This window comes from Vidua chalybeata (genome assembly GCF_026979565.1).
Source record: "Vidua chalybeata isolate OUT-0048 chromosome W unlocalized genomic scaffold, bVidCha1 merged haplotype SUPER_W_unloc_5, whole genome shotgun sequence".
In the NCBI taxonomy this organism is placed as follows: Eukaryota; Metazoa; Chordata; class Aves; order Passeriformes; family Viduidae; genus Vidua; species Vidua chalybeata.
Window position 1 is genome coordinate 814,112 of NW_026530340.1, and position 18,504 is coordinate 832,615.

Here is an 18,504-nt window from a genome sequence, read left to right on the forward strand (position 1 = left end):
CTCCACCAACAGCAGTGATTTGAGGTGGATCTCTTTTTTTCCCAATTGTTTTAAAAACTGACAACATCAATAATTGTGCTACCCTGTCATGGGGTTGAATAATCCAATCTTGTTACCTATTGTTTAACACAATTCCTTCATTTTCTCCTTGATAATCTGCATCAGTTCCTCCTCCCATGGCATGAGCACTTTGCAAGGCCAAGCTCCAGTGAGCAGTTTTCAAACCAAAGTGTCCTGGAGGAATCTGGATTCCTGTTCCTGTATTGTTAACTCTCATTTGCTTCTGATTTATCCTAACTAATTCCAATGCATGAAGGTCCAGCCCTGCAGCCTCTGGGCTGGCCCTGCCAGGGCCATCACAGCCAGAACAATTTCCCAGGCAGTCCAAGTCTCACTGTCCATGGCTGTATTTGCAAATTGGGAGCAGCCGTGCACAGCCAGGGGGTTTCCATTTCCCCAGGGGGCCATTGCTAAGGGCATGGAGCACATCTGGGAGATGGCTTCTCCATGGGGACAGGTTCCCATTTCCTGGTTTTGTCAACTGCTCTTTTAGCAACCCCTTCACCCGTTTAACCAATCCTGCAGCTTGGGGATTGTCTGGGACATGAAAAACCCAGCAGTCTTAATCACTTTATTTCTCACAGTAATAGAAAAAGCATTCTGCATCACAGTATCAGCAAATCCTATAAAAATAGCCAATTTCATCCCTTCCTCCTTTATTCATTGTACACAATTCACAAAGTTTACCACTGACATTTGGGTCTTGGCCAGTCCTTCTCTGTGGGGTATTCAGTGTCACAGTGAGCAGCCAAAGCTGTCAAATTAGTATTGTCAGCATTATTTCACATTATCAATTTAAAATTATACAGATATGAATACAGATAATTGGGTTATATTATATATAGCTATTATTATTATTATATCATTTGAACAAATGAACCTGAGTTCATGATTTAAACCTTCTTCTGTCACTCCATGTGGGAGTATTCTAACAACAGTTTTTCCTTCTGTTGGCGCTGTTTCCAATGTGCTGTTAACAAAATCCATCCCCATCTTCCCAAACCCACAAGATCTTTTCCATTTCCCATATGCATTTTTTGGATGCATTTTAAGACATCCAGGGGTTCAGCCTCTTTTAACCGACTGCCCCACTGCTCACACGGTGCTCCCACCTCAGCCCACTCCAGAGCCAGGGAACTCCAGGGAAGGGCTTCCCATCTGGGAATTTCTGATGGGACTGATTCCTCACATTTACATTTAAAAAGTGACATTTTGTGGTGATCTGGCCAGACTGTGCCAGTTTTGTTTCACCAGTGGGCAGGGTCAGCACCAAAGACACAGACACCAACTGAAGGAATCAGTGTCAGTTACTGTAGCTCAAAGCAGCAAAGAATCACAAAAGGAGCAGCTCAGCAATGCACCCAACCATCACCACCAAAGATTGCAGCAGTGATTAAGAAAGATCCAGCCCCAGTTACCCTCAGGCTTTACCATCCCCCAGATCCACACAGCAGCTGGGGAAGCTGTCACAGCCAAGGGCTGCAGAGCCACTCCTGGACACTGGCAATTCCTGCAGGTGCCTCCAGCCACAGGTGAGGCTCCAGCCTCGCTGTGAGAGGGCCCAGCTCTGACAGTGCTGAATGAACAAACTGACAGCACTTCTGGTGCGGGAACATCTGCTTTCATCCTCCTCTTGGGCTCCTCCCAAAGCCTGGCCAGGGCCCCAGGAGGAACCAAGGGAGGTGACTTTGACCATTCAGCCCCAGACAAGGCCAGATGTCAGATTTCATGGCCTTGTCCGGCTTCTAAACACAGAAAGGTCAATACATGTTTCACTAATGAGTGGATACATCTATCACAGAGCTAATGACCATACATATTTCATTAGTGAGCAGATCCAAAGATAACCTTTGGCTGGAAGGTTCATCCAGAGGCCACCTTTGGCTCAGGTCCTGTTGTTCAGGCCTCACTTAGGGCTGTTGTCCAGGCCTTGGCACTTCAGGGACGTGGTTTAGTGCTGGGCTCGACACTGCTGGGTGACCAGCTGGACTGGATGAGCTCAGAGGCCTTTCCCAACAGAAAGGATTCTGTGATTCCATGATTCCATCTGCTGCATTCAGCCAGGTCCATGTTAGCAGCATTCATTTGCTCAGAAAGTCTCCTCTGGCCCAGCTCTTGTGGCCTGAGGCTTCAGCTCCTTCAGCTCCTGGTGCTCAGCTGCTCGTGCTGAACGAGACACTCGGAGAGAAGAACACAGTCCATCCAATTCCTTCTGGGACACGGAGAGGGGAGGCTGTGGAAACAGGAGCATTGTTTGCTGTGGCCTCCTCTCTGCCCTTCATGCCTTTCAGCGCTTTGAACCAGCCAAGAGCTTTCTCCAGGAGTGCAATGGAGCAGCTGTTCCTGCTCCCGGGTCTGGCTCTCTCCAGTCTCTGACCTTGCCTGCTTTTGTCCCTCTTGCTGTGCCCTCTGCTCCCCCAGGGCTCGGTGGCTGCTGCCCAGGACTGTGGGACTGGCACAGGTCCCGTGGTCGAGACCCTCCTTTCTCTGCCCTTGGAGCTGCCTGGGCACAGCAGCCTTTTCTATCTGGAAGCTCCCCATGGACAGGGAGTCCCCAGCTGCGTTCCTTGCACAACCTCCAGGAGCCCAGGGCTGCCATCTCAAGTCCCTGCTGGCCCTGGGGGCTCCCAGGTGGGCACAAGGGGGGCAGCAGAGCCAGCAGGGAGCCTGCGAGTCTCTTCCAGCCCTGTCTGCTCCGAGTTTGGGCCTTGGAGCCTCAGGTGGCCAAAGGCAGCTGCTGCTGGTCCCTCTGTGTGCCCGTGTTCAGCAGTGCTGCTCCATCAGTCTGTGCCCAGCAACGGGGAAAAGCCTCAGCCCTGCAGGGCCAGGAGCTGCCGGGCTCTGCCTGAGCAGCTCAGCCAGAGGGAAGGGAGCTGCTTCCCACGGGAACCAGGAGCAAAGGGCTGGAGCACCTGGCACAGCCCAAATTCTGTGAGGGAGTAACAGAGTTATTCACGTGCACGGGTGTGTCAGCACTGCAGGTGCTGTGCCTGCAAACACATGGCTCGAGATGTGCAAAAGAGTTCTGCAACTCTTGGCTGGATCAGGATGTCAGCAGTGCTGAACTCCAGCTTAGTGCAAAGCAAACACTTTACACCTCTGCTCATATCTGCTAGATTTTTTACATCAGGGTATCCAGAGAAAAGTAAATATTTTCACTGTTTATCAGAAATGTATCTCATGTTGCTGTACATTTCTTTTTCAGGACGTGTTATCTGCTTGAAAAGAAAAAAGAAAAGAAAAATGAGAGAAATATATAAGAGAAAAACAGGAAACAAATGTGTAATGAAAATCTTCTATAACTTCGGATGAAGAGGTAACTGATATTTTTAAAGGGAGAACTCGTTTAATTTGTGCACGTTCTGATGGCCTGGATCCATCTTACAGACTGACCTCAGCATCCTTTTTTTAAAGATTTTGGCTTTTGGTCCCAGTATTTAGATTTTTTTTTTTTCTTTATTGGAGTTGAAGTAATAGGAGGATGAGAGATGGATTGTGCACGACTGTGTCTTGAGGGCAAAGATATTGCAGTTTGAAACTTGGACCTAAAGTATTGAAAATGAAACTTACAAATCCCAGTGAATTGTATGACAACAGCTTTTCCTGTAGGATGTGCAGCATCACAAAGACTTCATCAGTGGGGTTGGGGGTGCTTGGAGCTTTGTCCTGTGCCACTCTGGGATGTCATGAACCAGGACTTCACCTGCCACCAGCCCAGGTCACCCTCTGCCACCACAGCTCCTTGGACCTTGTGTCCCCAGAGCAGACACAAAGTGTTTCTGCTGCTCCCCCTTTGCACAAATCCACAGAGAGCTGGGATTTTTCCAAGTCTCGTGTCTCCACTGGGCCATATTCCCAAGGAACCAGCAGCACATCCTGATGAATACGGTGAGTTACGTGGATGGTTGTCAGCTCCACTGCCTGCCTAGAAATCCTGAAACTGCTTCTAAATGCTGCTCCTTTACCTCCTGGACACCTTCTCATACAGAGCTGGGGAAAAAATCCCCTGGCTGCCAGCTAAATGTGAGTTATGCCAAAGTTAGAGCTCTGAGGGAAATCTCTCTCCCTCCCTGTCCTTTTAATGTATCTGTGCATGGGGGTGTGCATGGATGTGTCTTGTATGCAAAGGAAGGAGCATGCAAGCAACGTGACTGACACTGTCACTGTCCATGTTATTCCATACCCATGGGTACAGAGACATTCTGGAAACCCTGGCACAGACAGGGCCTTCTGTCCATGGGTACAGAGACATCCAAGAGCCCCTGGCACACACAGAGCCTTCTGTCCATGGGTACAGAGACATCCAAGAGCCCCTGGCACACACAGGGCCTTCTGTCCATGGGTACAGAGACATCCAAGAGCCCCTGGCACACACAGGCCTGGCACACACAGGTTGCTTTCCCCACAGGCTGCAGGAGATGAGAACACAACATTTGCCAACACTGACTGCAAGCCACAGCTGCGGGTGCTCCCCGTGAACCTCAGCTCTGGCACCACTGTCTGCTCCAAGCTTCAGGGGCTGCAGTGGGAGCCCGGCTGGGCTCTGCCCTGGGGCCATCCTGCAGGGACAGCTGCAAACAGGGAGCATTCCCTTGCCACCAAGAGCCAAGCCAGGGCTGCAGGGCAGCTGCTCCAGCCCGGACTGCACTGCTGAGTGCTGTGCTCTGGGGCTGGGGCTCCCCGCACAGGGGACTGAACTGGTGTGCCAGAGGAGACAGAGAAGCTGCAGCTTCAGCCTAACTGAGCTGGATGCGTGGGCTGGGAAGAGTGGGGAGGCTCAAGGGGATTCACAGAGCTCATCCTGCTGGAAGGACAAGGAAAAGAGAGTGGGAACTCAGCAGTGAGGAGAGCTGAGGGCTGGAGAACAGCTCTGAAGGACACTAAAATCCCACCAGACCTCTGAGACATTGCTGCTCCTCAGCCAGTGACAGGATGAGTCCCTAAGCCTGGGGCTCGGCCTTCCTTGTGGTGAGGGGCACCAAGGAAGGCAGCAGTGTGATGGAGACTGCCATGGGCTGGGAACTGACTGGGGGAAAAGAGGGAGCAGTTGGGAAGTAAAAGGCAGGTGGGGGAGAGAATTGTTCAAGAAGGGCTGAGCTACAGCTTGAGCAAGCTGAAAAATGTCATTTGGGGTTATCCCAGATTGATTTCATTTCAGAAGCTATTGAACAAGTTTATTTTTTGGGTGGTGGCATGTTTTCCCTGGGAGGTGCACACTCTGCAAACTTGAGCTGTGTTGCTGAAATGCTCAAGCAAGTCTGTGCTGCAGGTCACACCATTTCTTCTTTGGCTGATTCTGGCCCGGTGCTGAGCTCCAGCAGAGCCCTGGCAGAGCCCAGAGCAGCCTCAGCACCCGCAGAGCCCGGCTGCAAGGAGAGAAAGCAGAAAGCGCCCGTCAGCTGAAGGCTCCTGTCCCCTTGTCCCAGCCGCCCGCGGTGCCCAGGCCATGCTGGCCGTGCCCAGAGCGGTGCCCAGAGCTGCCCATCACTGCTGCCTTTGGCAGCAGAGCAGGAGGGCAGGACATGTGCCCAGCCTGCAGCCAGCCACGGCACATCCAGCCCTCAGCAGCTGCCCGGAGCAGGATGCTCCTGTGCTCGCTGCCATCTCCCCAAAGCTCTGATCCCACCATGCCAAGCAGACGGGACCCACCTGACGCCATCCACCGCTGGAAGAAAAGCTGGTCCCAAACGATGTCCTCAGCCTTCTCCAAGGGCACGGCCCATCCACGCCGCAGCTGCTCCCAAGCACTTCCCCATCCAGGCTGGACCCCACCTGGAACGCTTCCTCTAGAAAGACACACAACAAATGATTGAACGTAGATTACAGACAAAAAAGGGAACAAGAAAAAAGGTCAAAAATCTTATCTCTGTCAGGGCCTTGAGGAAGGCCCAAGCCCTGCATGCCAGGGAAAACCCCACCCACAGGTGAGGGAAGCCCAGGCTTTCTCCCTTCCCCCTGCACTGCCCCCCAAAATAACGGTGATCCCAAAGCAAACAAGGGCAGTGGAACAGCCCAAGCCCTTCCTTGCCTGCAAAGCAAAGCAGCCCCTGCACAGGTTCTGGAGTCCCACCTCTGCTCCCACCATGGGGGTTGGTTTGTGTCGGGCTGGCTGCCCCAGCCCCAGCCCCAGCCCGGGGCACGGTGGGTGCTGGGGGCTGTTGGCAGGGCCAGGAGCCCACTCCCATTTCGTACCCACCCCAGCCCATGCCCCCAGCCCTGCCAAAAGCAGCCTGGCAGCCGACTGAAGGATCAGCTGCATCCGCCCCAGCAAAGGGGGAATCTTTGCTTCCTGGCCAGGCTGTGCAATGCCCAAATCTGGGAGCATCCCCCTGCGTGTGGACTCATCTGCAAATTCCCTGTGGAGCCTGGCTTTGGAGAAGGTGCCAGAATCCAAGTCCATCATCTTCAGCTGGCCAGGCCGAGGAAGAGATTGTCATCCTTGAGGTTGTCCTTGGTGTCTCCAGCAGCAGCAGCCCCACCTGGTGCAGCTTCTCCAGGGGCTCCTTCTCCTTCCCTGGGGCCAGACCAGGCTGTCAGGGTTCTGCCCAGGGCCCAGCTGTCAGGGAACCAGGACAAGCAAAACCCGGGGGATGGTGGCCACCAGTGCTTGTCACACCAGGTGTCCAGCTCAGCTCCAGCCCAGAGCTGCGTGTTCCCTTCTGCTGACCCCTGCTCAGAGCTACAGGCAGCACAAAACCTGTCTGGTTGGCTTTGCCACTGATTGCCAAGAGATGTGTGGAGCTGTTACCTGCCAGGCCCCTGGATCCAACTGTGCACGTGGATCTCTCCCATCCTCTAGGGCCGAGGAACACCCTGCACCCAAGGATCACGGAAAAGCTCTTCTAAGGATGGCCTGTCCAGGGGCTGCATGGACAAACACCTCTTAATGACATCCTGGCACTCTGGGGAGAGAAACCAGGAATCACCAGTCAGTTGGAGAAGTTGCCCCCCAGTTCCCATGCCCAGGCCATGCTGGGTGTGCCCAGAGCTGGGCCTAAACCTCCCCATGGATTCTGTGTTTGGAGGAGAGCAGGAGAGCAGGACATGTGCCACCTCCTCAGCAGCTGCCAGAGCGGGATGCCCACGAGCTGCTGCTGTCTCCCAGCACTGGTATTGCCCCTGTGCCCAGAGATGAGGATCCACCTTGAGAGAGCCGTCGTGGGAACAAGATCCGCCCCCAGATGATCTCCTGGCCCCTCCTGAACGGGTGCTTGCCCATGACCAGGTGGCACAGCAGGAGGCCCAGGGACCAGATGGTCGCTGCCTCGCCGTGGTAGCGTTGGTGGTGGATCCACTCTGGTGGGCTGTAGGACAGGGTTCCTGTGGAACACAGACAGAGTTCAGCAGGGGGATGCTGCTGCTCCCAGAGCCTGGCCCCAGCACCCCTGGGCATGTGGGGGCTGCCCCAGTGGCACACGGGGTGACCGCTGCCCTCTCGCCAGCACCTGGGACTTGTGTACAGACTCGGGGCTGGAAAAGAAGCCACTGGTGCTGGAAGAGGGCAGCAGAAACCCTGGGAAGGCCCAACCATGACACACAAAAGAAAAACTCATCCAGTGGTGGAGAAACCCACTCGACTCCCTGCCTGCACAGCCCCACAAATATGTTAAAAAGTTAAGGCAAACAAGGGGAGCAGAGCAGTCCAAGCCCTTCCTCGCCTGCACACCAAACCGTCCAGGGCACGGGGTCAGACCCCCCTCTCTGCTACCCCCATGGGGGTTTTTGTCGGGCTGGCTGCCCCAGCTCCAGCCCCAGCCCAGGGCACAGTGGGTGCTGAAGGCTGTCAGCAGGGCTAGGAGCTGGACCCCCTCACACCCCCACCCAAATCAACCTGGCTCCAGCATTAATCCCATCCCAGCTGCAACAGGGGGGAGCCCCGGTGCTGCACCCCGGCTGGGCCATGAGATGCCCAGGAGCATCCCCTGGCAGGGCTCACCTGCAAACTGGGTGTAGGCTGTGTCTTGGAGGAAGGCGCCACAGCCAAAGTCGATCAGTTTCACCCGCCCGGTGGCCAGGTCGAGCAGGATGTTCTGGGGCTTGATGTCCCTGTGCAGGACCCCGCAGCTGGTGCAGTGCCGCACGGCCTCCAGCACCTGGCGGAACAGCCCCCGCGCCTCCTCCTCCGGCAGGAACCTCCGCTCCGCCAGGAAACCGACAGGTCCTGGCACCGCTCCGGGCGCTCCAGCACCAGCAAGAAGCTGTCGGGGAGCTCGAGCCACTCCAGGAGCTGAATGACACCAGCGCAGCCAGAGGCCACCTTGGCCAGCAGCACGATCTCCAGGGGTGCGCTGGTGCCGTCGGGCTGCGGGAGGAGCGCGATGCCGTCAGTGGGGCTGAGGCCGTGCCGGGGCTGGGGAAGCCCTCAGCCAGCCCGGGATGCTCTGCATGCCCCGCTCAGCCCACGCCCGCTCTCCCTGCAGGGCTCCCGGCAGTTCCCACCCTGCCGGCCCCGGCTCATCCCCGCCCGGCACGGCCCGGCTTCTGCCGCTGGCCCCGCTCACTCACCAGCTCGCCCCAGTGCCGGATGCGATCCCGCGGCACCCTTTTGATGGCCACCTGCGAGCAAGGGAGAGCAGCGGGTTCAGCTCGCCCCCCGCCTAGCCCAATTCCGTCCTCCTCCTCCTCCTCCTGCGCCTGCCGCCGGCCCCGCCGCTCACCGGGGCGCCGTCCGAGAGCCGCGTGGCCGCGAAGACGCTGCCGAAGCCGCCGCTGCCCAGCAGCGAACCCAGCCGGTACCGCTCCTGCAGGGCCTCCTGCGCCTTCCCTGCGGGCGGGACGCGGCTGTCAGCGCTCGGCCCGGGGCCAGGAGCGGCCCCCGAGCGCCCCCGAGCGCCCCGGGCCGGCCATCCCCAGGCGTTCTCTGCTGGCAACGGGACAGCGGCGGCTCGGGGCCGGCGGCCGCGCTGACGAGCGGCGGAGCTCGGGCCGGGGAAGCCGCAGCGGAGGCGGCGGCAGCGGCCGCGCCGCCTGTGTCCTCCGCGGGGCCCGGGAGGAGCCGGGGCCGGGGCCGGGACTGGAGCCCACGTCGGGGCCGGGGCCGGGCTCGGGCCAGGCGGAGCCAAAGGGCGGCGATGCCACCCCAGCCTCAGGCACTGATGCCCGCCCAGCAGCGCCAGCGCCAGCACAGCCAGAGCCGGGCGGGGGCGAGACGGCGGCGGGACGGCCGGGGCCGGGGACGGGACAGCCCCGGCCGGGGCTGGGGGCGGGCCGGGGGCATGGCCCGGCCGGGCATGGGGAGAGAGAGACCGGGAGAGGAGGGGACAGCGGGAACGGGAGAGCGGGAGAGGCTGCGGGACAGCGGGAGAGGGAGAGGAGGAGCAAGAGGGACTCCACAAAGTCGCTGCTATTGCTGCTTTTGCTGCTGCTTTTGCTGCTGCCGCTGCTGCCGCTGCAACTGAAGCAACTGAAGCTCCGGGGCCGTTTGTCCCCGTGTCCGTTTGTCCGTTGCCCGCTCGCCCCCGCGCCCAGCCCCGCGCTCCCCGGGGGCAGCCCCTGAGCCTGCCCAGGGAGCCCCTGAGCCATGGACAGTGAGACTTGGACTGCCTGGGAAACTGTTCTGGCTGTGATGGCCCTGGCAGGGCCAGCCCAGAGGCTGCAGGGCTGGACCTTCATGCATTGCAATTAGTTAGGATAAATCAGAAGCAAATGAGAGTTAACAGTACAGGAACAGGAATCCAGATTCCTCCAGGACACTTTGGTTCCATAACTGCTCACTGGAGCTTGGCCTTGCAAAGCGCTCATGCCATGGGAGGAGGAACTGATGCAGATTATCAAGGAGAAATTGAAGGAAATTGGTTAAACAATAGTGAACAAGATTGGATTGTTCAAACCCATGACAGGGTAGCACAATTATTGATATTGTCAGTTTTTAAAACAATTGGGGAAAAGGAGATCCACCTCAAATCACTGCTGTTGGTGGAGATAAAGGGTTTGGATCCAGCAGTGCTAAGAATGGAACCAGAGTGTGGGTCCAGAGGCCAAAAGGCCCTCCCGAGGCAGCTGAAGGAACAGCTCCTGGGAAAGACAGCACTGGTTGAATCCTGAAACCTGGGCAGGAACGATGGGAATGTGTCCCTGCAGCCAAGTGCTCTGTGTGAGAACAAGTAGATATTACAGGATACTGTTTTACACATCCTGCCAGACCAAATCTCTCTGTTTGTCCCAATGGACAAGCAAAGGACCTCGGGGGCATTATTCTGGAATTAAAAAGGTGCCAGCTCCATGGACAACGGAATTATTGTCCTTATCCTGCATGAGATTGGGGAAAAAGAATGATTAACTTTGTCACTGAAGTCACTGTGATCCTTGCAGTGTGAGCACTTGGTGTGTTATGATTCTGTCTTCGAGTTGTTGTGACACTTCATGCTGGAAATGGAGACTTGTCTAAAAAGAGACACAGTCTCAAGAAAAAAAGGGGCATTTGATAAAGAAGAGAGAATAGCATCTAATTAGGCATGTTTTAAAAGGAATCAAATGATAGCTCTGAGTAATTGAAATGAACAGGGCTAATGCCTTTATTAATGTTCAGCTCTTTATTAATAAGGTCAGCTGGGCAGGGGGCTCGACGCAGAGCTCACCCCCGCGGTCGTAGCTTTCCCAGGCAGCCGAAAGGAAGGAGGCGTGCAGAGTCTGTCACTGGAGTCCCGAGCAGCAGCTGTCCTTTCTGCTGTCCTTTCTCCTTTCCTTGTGGCACACCGGTGGCCCGAGGATGAGGAGGCGTGGCGTGCAGAGTCTGTTGCTGAAGTCCAGAACAACAGCTGTCCCCGCTCCTTCCGTGGTGGCAGCACCAGGGCTCTGTCTCTGTCTTCCTGCTTCACAGAGCCTGACATAGTCTGTTCCTTCTTAGGTGATGGCGACAGTTAAAAGTCAATCAGGGGATGTGTTTCCTTCTTCCTCAGCTAGGGCGTTTGCCTAGACTCCTCTACTGTGTTCAGTTTTTGATTTATATTCTTTTTTTCCTCCTAAAAATACTCCCATGATCCTAAGGGGTTTTTATTTGCATGTTAGTCTCAGAGTGGCAGCGTGGAGGGGTGGGGGGCTGGTTGTCCCCAGGTAGTCTAGAGAAAACAAACAGAGCAATTAGCTAATTAGCATTTCAATATCGGTACTTAGCTAGAGTTAGTAGTTTTCTTTTAGTGTTGCCATGGGAACTAGGAAAGCCCTGCCCGCGTCTCTGGGGAACACCTGGAAACTGTTCATAACACAATTTGGTAAGCTTTCTCTATAGAGTCTGCAGCTTCTCTAGAATGAGGGCTGAGATTTCTAGAGGGGCTGATGAGACCCCTGACCCAGGAGTAGACCCAGGTGTGAGAAATCCTGAGTGGTGTGGGAAATGGGAGGACATGGGCCAAATCTTAAAGGAGTTTTGTGACCCTATAGTCTGGGATTTTCCATGTGAACAAATTCAGAACCCAGCTGAGGTGGCAAAGTACCTGAAAGAGAAGTGCCATGATACCCCTAAGGAGAAAAAGATCATTGCAGTGAGCTGGGCCCTGGCATATGCTTATCGCACCCTGCTAGATAATGTAGGGCAGCAGACAGAGGATGGGGGGCAGGGAGATAAACCAGCAGCTATCCCAGTCACTCAGGCTGCAGCCAACAGCCCAGGCTTGAAGCCAGCAGCTAAACCAGACTGTGAGCCTCAACCAATGGCTGTTGCTACTAGCACAGGAAGTGGAAAGTCCACAGACAAGACAGATTGACCAGTGGATGATGATGGTGACACGTCCGATCCCCTGGAAGGAACTGTTGGGGAAGATGAAATAGCAAGGCCCTATAAATATGATGGCCTGGCAAAAGAATCAGAGAATACAGATATCGAGATGAAAACAAGGTTTGAAATACCAAACCTTCATTACTGAGCATCCCGAAAACAATAATACAGCCAAGCTGAAAGCAATCCCCCCTTTCTGATAGATCCTAAGGTCAAATGGAATGTCCTGTCTCACCCCCCAATGTGTGGTTCATCCCATACCTGTAACCCTCCCCTGAAGTATCCGATGTCTGTAACCCCATTGGCCCAAGTCCTGTCCCAGCCCACCTTGAAGCCCCCTGATAAGGTGTGGCCGAGGGACCGGACGCTCTCTCTTGGACCCTCCTGCTGGGAAGCCCACCTGGCACTCTCTCTCTCCCTCTCTCTCTCTCTCTCTCTCTCCCCGCTCTCCCCGGGCCTGCCACGAGTTGCGGCTAGCAACTCTAAACAGGGCCCTTCATCCTTTACAATAAACCTTATGCTCTAAAGACCGGGCCTCAGAGATCCTTCGTTACCACCCATCCAAACCATCCTGGAGCCCAGCAGTCCCTGCAGGAAACTCTAAGACATATGCCCAAGGAAAGAAGGATAACCAGGCTTAGAGGGGCCCTGCCTCTAGCCAGGTAGAGGTGAGGGAAAACCGAGTTTTCTGGACTGTGTGGATCCGTTGGCCTGGCACATCAGAACCACAAAAATATAAGGCTTTGGTTGATTCTGGTGCACAATGCACATTGGTACCATCAAGACATGTGAGGGCAGAACCTGTCTCCATCGCTGGCGTGACAGGGGGATCACAGGACTTTACCTTGGTGGAAGCTGAGGTGAGCCTGACCGGAAATGAGTGGAAGAAATACCCTATTGTGACTGGCCCAGAGGCCCCATGCATTCTGGGTATCGATTACCTCCGAAGGGGGTTTTTTAAAGACCCAAAAGGACTCAGGTGAGCATTTGGGATAGCAGCTGCAGTGACAGAGAGCATCCAGCAATTGAACACCTTGCCTGGTCTGTCTGAGAATCCAACTACAGTAGGACTTCTGAAGGGAGAAGAGCAAAAGGTACCAATTGCCACTTCAACAGTGCATCGCCGGCAGTACAGAACAACTCGAGATGCTGTGGTTCCCATCCATAAGATGATTCGAGAGCTGGAGAGCCAAGGGGTGGTCAGCAAAACCCACTCACCCTTCAACAGCCCTATTTGGCCTGTGCGTAAATCTGAAGGAGAATGGAGATTGACTGTGGACTACCGAGCATTGAATGAAGTGACTCCACCCCTGAGCGCTGCTGTGCCGGACATGCTGGAACTCCAGTACGAGCTGGAGTCCAAGGCAGCACAGTGGTACGCCACTATTGACATTGCTAACGCATTTTTCTCCATTCCTCTGGCAGCAGAATGCAGGCCTCAGTTTGCCTTTATGTGGAGAGGAAATCATCCGAATCCTCCTGGAAGCTGGTTTTGCCATCAAGAAGAGTAAAGTTAAGGGACCTGCTCGAGAGATCCAGTTCCTGGGAATGAAGTGGCAAGATGGACGGCGTCAGATTCCTACGGATGTCATCAACAAGATCATAGCTATGTCCCCACTAACCAACAAGAAGGATAGGCAAGCTTTCTTAGGCACCATAGGCTTTTGGAGAATGCACATTCCTGAGTACAGTCAGATTGTGAGCCCTCTTTACCTGGTCACCCACAAGAAGAATGATTTCTACTGGGGCCCTGAGCAGCAACAAGGTTTCTCCCAGATTAAGCAGGAAATTGCTCATGCAGTAGCCCTTGGCCCAGTCAGGACGGGACCAGATGTGAAGAACGTGCTCTACTCTGCAGCCGGGAACCATGGTCTGTCCTGGAGCCTTTGGCAGAAGGTGCCTGGGGAGACTCGAGGCCGACCACTGGGATTTTGGAGTCGGAGCTACAGAGGGTCTGAAGCCAACTACACCCCAACAGAGAAGGAAATCTTGGCTGCCTACGAAGGAGTCCAAGCTGCCTCAGAGGTGATTGGTACAGAAGCACAACTCCTCCTGGCACCCCGACTACCGGTGCTGGGGTGGGTGTTCAGAGGAAAGGTTCCCTCCACCCACCATGCCACCAGTGCTACATGGAGCAAGTGGATTGCCCTCATCACGCAGCGCGCCCGTATTGGTAAACTGAATCGCCCTTGGATTTTGGAAGTATTTACAATATGGCCTGAAGGTGAAAACTTTGGTGTCACAGATGAAGAACAAGAACCAGTGACACGGGCTGAAGAAGCTCCACCCTACAACCAATTGCCAGCAGAGGAAACATGCTATGCTCTTTTCACTGACAGTTCCTGTCGCGTCGTAGGGATGAATCGTAGGGAAGTGGAAAGCAGCTGTATGGAGCCCCACACGACAGTGGCAGAGGCCACTGAAGGAGAAGGTCGATCAAGTCAACTTACTGAACTCAAAGCCGTTCAACTGGCCCTAGACATTGCAGAAAGGGAGAAGTGGCCAAAGCTCTACCTCTACACTGATTGATGGATGGTAGCCAATGCTCTGTGGGGATGGCTGGAGAGATGGAAAGGGGCTAACTGGCAGCGTAGAGGAAAACCAATTTGGGCTGCTGAAGAATGGAAAGACATTGCTACCCGGGTAGAGAAACTGCCTGTGAAGGTTCGCCATGTAGATGCTCATGTCCCCAAGAGTAGAGCTAATGAAGAACAGCAAAACAATCAGCAGGTAGATCAGGCTGCAAAGATAGGGGTGTCAAAGATAGATTTAGATTGGCAACACAAGGGGCAGTTGTTCCTAGCATGATGGGCCCATGATGCCTCAGGCCATCAGGGCAGAGATGCCACCTATAAGTGGGCACGAGCCCGAGGGGTGGATTTAACCATGGACAGTATTTCTCAGGTTATCCATGACTGTGAGACGTGTGCTGCCATCAAGCAGCCAAGCGGGTGAAGCCCCTGTGGTATGGGGGACGGTGGTCCAAGTACATGTATGGGGAGGCCTGGCAGACTGACTACATCACACTGCCCCAGACACGCCAAGGCAAGCGCTACGTGCTCACAATGGTGGAAGCCACTGCGGGATGGATGGAAACCTACCCTGTGTCTCATGCTACAGCCCGTAACACCATCCTGGGCCTTGAAAAGCAGGTCCTTTGGAGGCATGGTACCCCTGAGAGGATTGAGTCAGACAATGGGACTCATTTCAAGAACAGCCTTATCAACTCCTGGGCTAGGGAACATGGCATTGAGTGGGTGTACCATATCCCCTACCATGCACCAGCTGCAGGCAAGGTGGAGAGGTACAATGGACTGGTAAAAACCACCTTGAAAGCATTGGGTGGGGGATCTTTTAAAAACTGGGAGCAGCATCTGGCAAAAGCCACCTGGTTAGTTAACACCCGAGGCTCTACCAATCGAGTGGGCCCTGCCCAATCTGAGCCTTTGCATATAGTAGATGGAGATAAAGTCCCAGTGGCACATATCAGAGGTTTGTTAGGGAGGACAGTGTGGATCAATTCTGCCTCGAGTACAGACAAACCCATTCATGGGATTGTCTTTGCTCAGGGACCAGGTTGCACATGGTGGATAATGCAGAAAGATGGAAGAACACGATGTGTACCTCAGGGAGATTTGATTGTTGGGTGAGAGCTATGTGTAAATATCACTGTTTGCTGAATGTTACTACCATTGTCTTTGTATAGCTGTATATTGGATGTGTTTGTAGAGTTAGAATATATATATTAGTTTTAGTAGTAAGCTGACGATATGTGGATAAGGGGTGGAATGTCCTAGGTTGACTGTATGATGCTTTTATCCCCAATTGTCTGTTCTGTTTACGCTGAATAATAAGTTTTGCACCTTTAAGACTTATTTCAGGAATGAAGGGAGGGAGAAGAAGAGCAGAGTTTGTTTTCAGAAACTGCACTCACTCCTCCACATTCCTGCTCCTGGACTGTGTTGTCTGCGGACGGACAGACAGCGAGACAGAGCTCTCCTTTGCTTTTAGTTAGTTTTAGCTAGCTGAGTTGAAGAAGTTCCCTGGACTGTGGCTTTTCCTTTTCTTTGGACCTGCTCAAACCTGCTCTGGACTGAACACCAAGAAGAGCACCGGCAGCTCGCACCTGTGGCCCAGCGGGCCGGGCCTGGGCCGTGGCATTTCCAGCGCCAGAGGGACTGATCAAAGACTGAGTGAGCCGAGCTGCAGCCCGGGCAGGGGGGGATTTTTCTGAGTTTGTCTCTCTTTTAAAGCGGCAAGAAGTTTCGTTGGTTAATATTGTTTAGGTTTTCTTGTTTAATAAACAGTTTTTTCCACTTTTCTCCAGGGAAGTATTTTTCCCCAAACCAGCTGGGGGGAGGGGCCAATTGAATCTGCCTTCTAGAGGAACCCCTTTGGGGATTCTCTCCCAAATTTACCCTGAACCAGGACAATGGCCACACAGAGCAACTGGAATTTTGAATTTAATGTTGCATCCACCTTTACTTTTGTTAGTTTTGGCTATATTCTGCTTACTGTTCATAATCATCCTGTATATCCTGTCAGAAGATAAACCAAATTATATCCATCCACCATATAAACCACATACAATGAACTCAGTGCATGAAATGTTCTATAATTGCAGTATTTCTGAACCATAAATGAGAAAACCTATCCATTAACTGTACCCTTACCTCTAATCCGCAATACACCACATATTTATGACAAACACACAAGAGATAACTGTATTACCACTCGAGGAGTTGGTAATTTGTATTAAATGCAGCCACAGGGTAAAGGGACTCAAAGCTGGGCACAGGATATGAGGTGTGGCCTCCCCAGCGCCCAGCACAGAGGGACAGTCACAGCCCGGTCGTGCTGCCCACACAATTGCTGACACAGAATACCAGGATTCCCCTGGCATATTCCTGACCAGAATCCCGCCTGGCCAGAGTCCCTTTTCCCTCCTTTGTTATTAAACTTTTTTAAAAACACACTTTTATAGTCTTTCACAGTAGCCATCAGAGTAATTTCAAATGGAGCTTTTGCCTTCCTGATGGTCTTTCTATAGGAGGTCAGGGCTGAGGGCTGGGACCCAGGGTGGGCTGGGTGGGAAAAGCACTTTGGCACTTTGGCACAGGGATTCCTTGGGGATGTTTAAGGGAGGAACAAAGGTGGGACAAGAGGTCTCTGGGAGAAAGGGCAGCCATGCCCACCAGGCCTTTGTGACCCGTGGTGACATGGTGCCCAGAGGCCATTGTGACACCGGTGCATGTCATGACCCTTGGGGCTGCCAATCCCTGCAGGGGCCACTCCCATGAGAGCAGCTCTCTGAGGAGGCAGCAGCTTCTCTGGAGGCAGCAGCTCCCCTGGGTGATTGTGGCCAGTGTTCACCAGAGCACTGCCACAATGCTGAAGGAGGAGGAGGAGAATGCCCACGGCCAGCCCCGTGAGGGGCGGCCACTCAGGTCCAAGCAGCAAAAGGTGAGGGACAGGGATGGAGGGTCAGCTTGCAGAGGGACAGCCCTGGGGCAGGGACAGCCAGGCCTGGCACCAGGCCATGCTCTGTGGAGGGAACAGCTCTGGGATGGCCCAGGCACAGCAATGCCCCAGAGGCAGCGAGCCTGTTGTATTGTGCTTTTATATCTCTGTAACAGTTCTGTAACGGTTTGCCCCTTCACCCCCATTTTCTCCCAATGCTTCCACCCCGAGCTTTCCCCCTTTCCCTCAATGCCGATCTCCCTGAAAATGCTCAGTCATTCCCCTGTCCCCTCCGTGGCACCCTGTCCATCACTCTGCTCCCCATTCCACCCTCCCAGAATCTTCCACCTTGGGCATCCAGTGAGTGGACGAGGCCCAGGTGTCCCTCCCTTAAACTTCCCCCACTGGTTTATGTATCTGTCTGTCCTTCCGCCTTCCACTCCCCCAAATCCCCCCATTGGTGAATGGGCGTTCCTTCCCCCTTGTTACTGCCCCGGTACTTAAGATGTTGCAAAAGGCTCGAGGCAACTTTCGGCTGTCAGACGTTCTGGCCTTCGGAGCTCCTCGGAGCTTGGATTAAACCTGAGACTTTTTCCCCAGCCTTGAGTCGGATCCCTTAATACCTCCTCGGACGTCGCCTCTCCTCCATACACGGCAGACAGCGAAGCGCTCTGTCTTAGCCGCTCCCCGACTCTCCTCGAGACACAGGGGAGTGTCCCCTGCAGCTGACCGTGCCTCTGCCGGGCAGGCGAAGCCAGGGGGCTTCAGGGTGGGCAGGGCGGCAGACCAGGGTGCCAGGAGCAGGCATGGAGGGCCACGGAGACCGAGAGAGCATCCCCAGGGGTGAGGAAGGAGGACACCGACAAAGCATCCCCCCGGGGCAACAAGCACTGAGACCGGGGGAGCGAGGACGATGGGACCGGGAGGACCATGGAGAGCGGCGGAGCATCCCCTGGGGGTGAGGAGGGAGGACATGGACAAAGCATCCCCCCGGGGCGACGAGCACGGAGAGCGGCACCACCGGAGATGGGGCTGAGACCCCCCACAGACCCCTCCCCATAAGGTAGGGACCCCCAGAAGACCCCTCCCTATGGGATGGGCACCCCAGAAATGGGGCTGGGACTCCCAGAGACCCCTCCCCATGGGCCCCGGCACCCAAAATAGGGCTGGGACCCCCACAGACCCCAGAAATGGGGTTGGGACCCTCAGAAATGGGGTTGGGACCCCTGCAGGGGAGCCATGCCCACTCCCCACCTTGCCCCACCCTCAGT

The 18,504-nt window shown here is 54.6% G+C and overlaps 2 protein-coding genes and 1 pseudogene across 3 annotated transcripts in view; 1 reads left to right on the forward strand and 2 right to left on the reverse strand.

Moving 5' to 3' along the window:
• LOC128782907 (zinc finger protein 345-like) overlaps nt 1-18,504 on the forward strand; it is a 258,868-nt pseudogene that overhangs the window by 171,311 nt on the left and 69,053 nt on the right.
• LOC128782965 (olfactory receptor 14A16-like) overlaps nt 1-18,504 on the reverse strand; it is a 177,160-nt gene that overhangs the window by 19,473 nt on the left and 139,183 nt on the right. The window lies entirely within an intron of this gene.
• Nucleotides 6,487-16,994, reverse strand: LOC128782900 (serine/threonine-protein kinase pim-1-like). Its single transcript, XM_053933414.1, is given in 8 exon segments — nt 6,487-6,574; nt 6,809-6,962; nt 7,204-7,380; nt 7,997-8,215; nt 8,218-8,362; nt 8,566-8,616; nt 8,718-9,558; nt 16,969-16,994. Coding segments are annotated over 7 exon segments (1,566 nt in total). The 3' UTR covers nt 6,487-6,574; nt 6,809-6,855.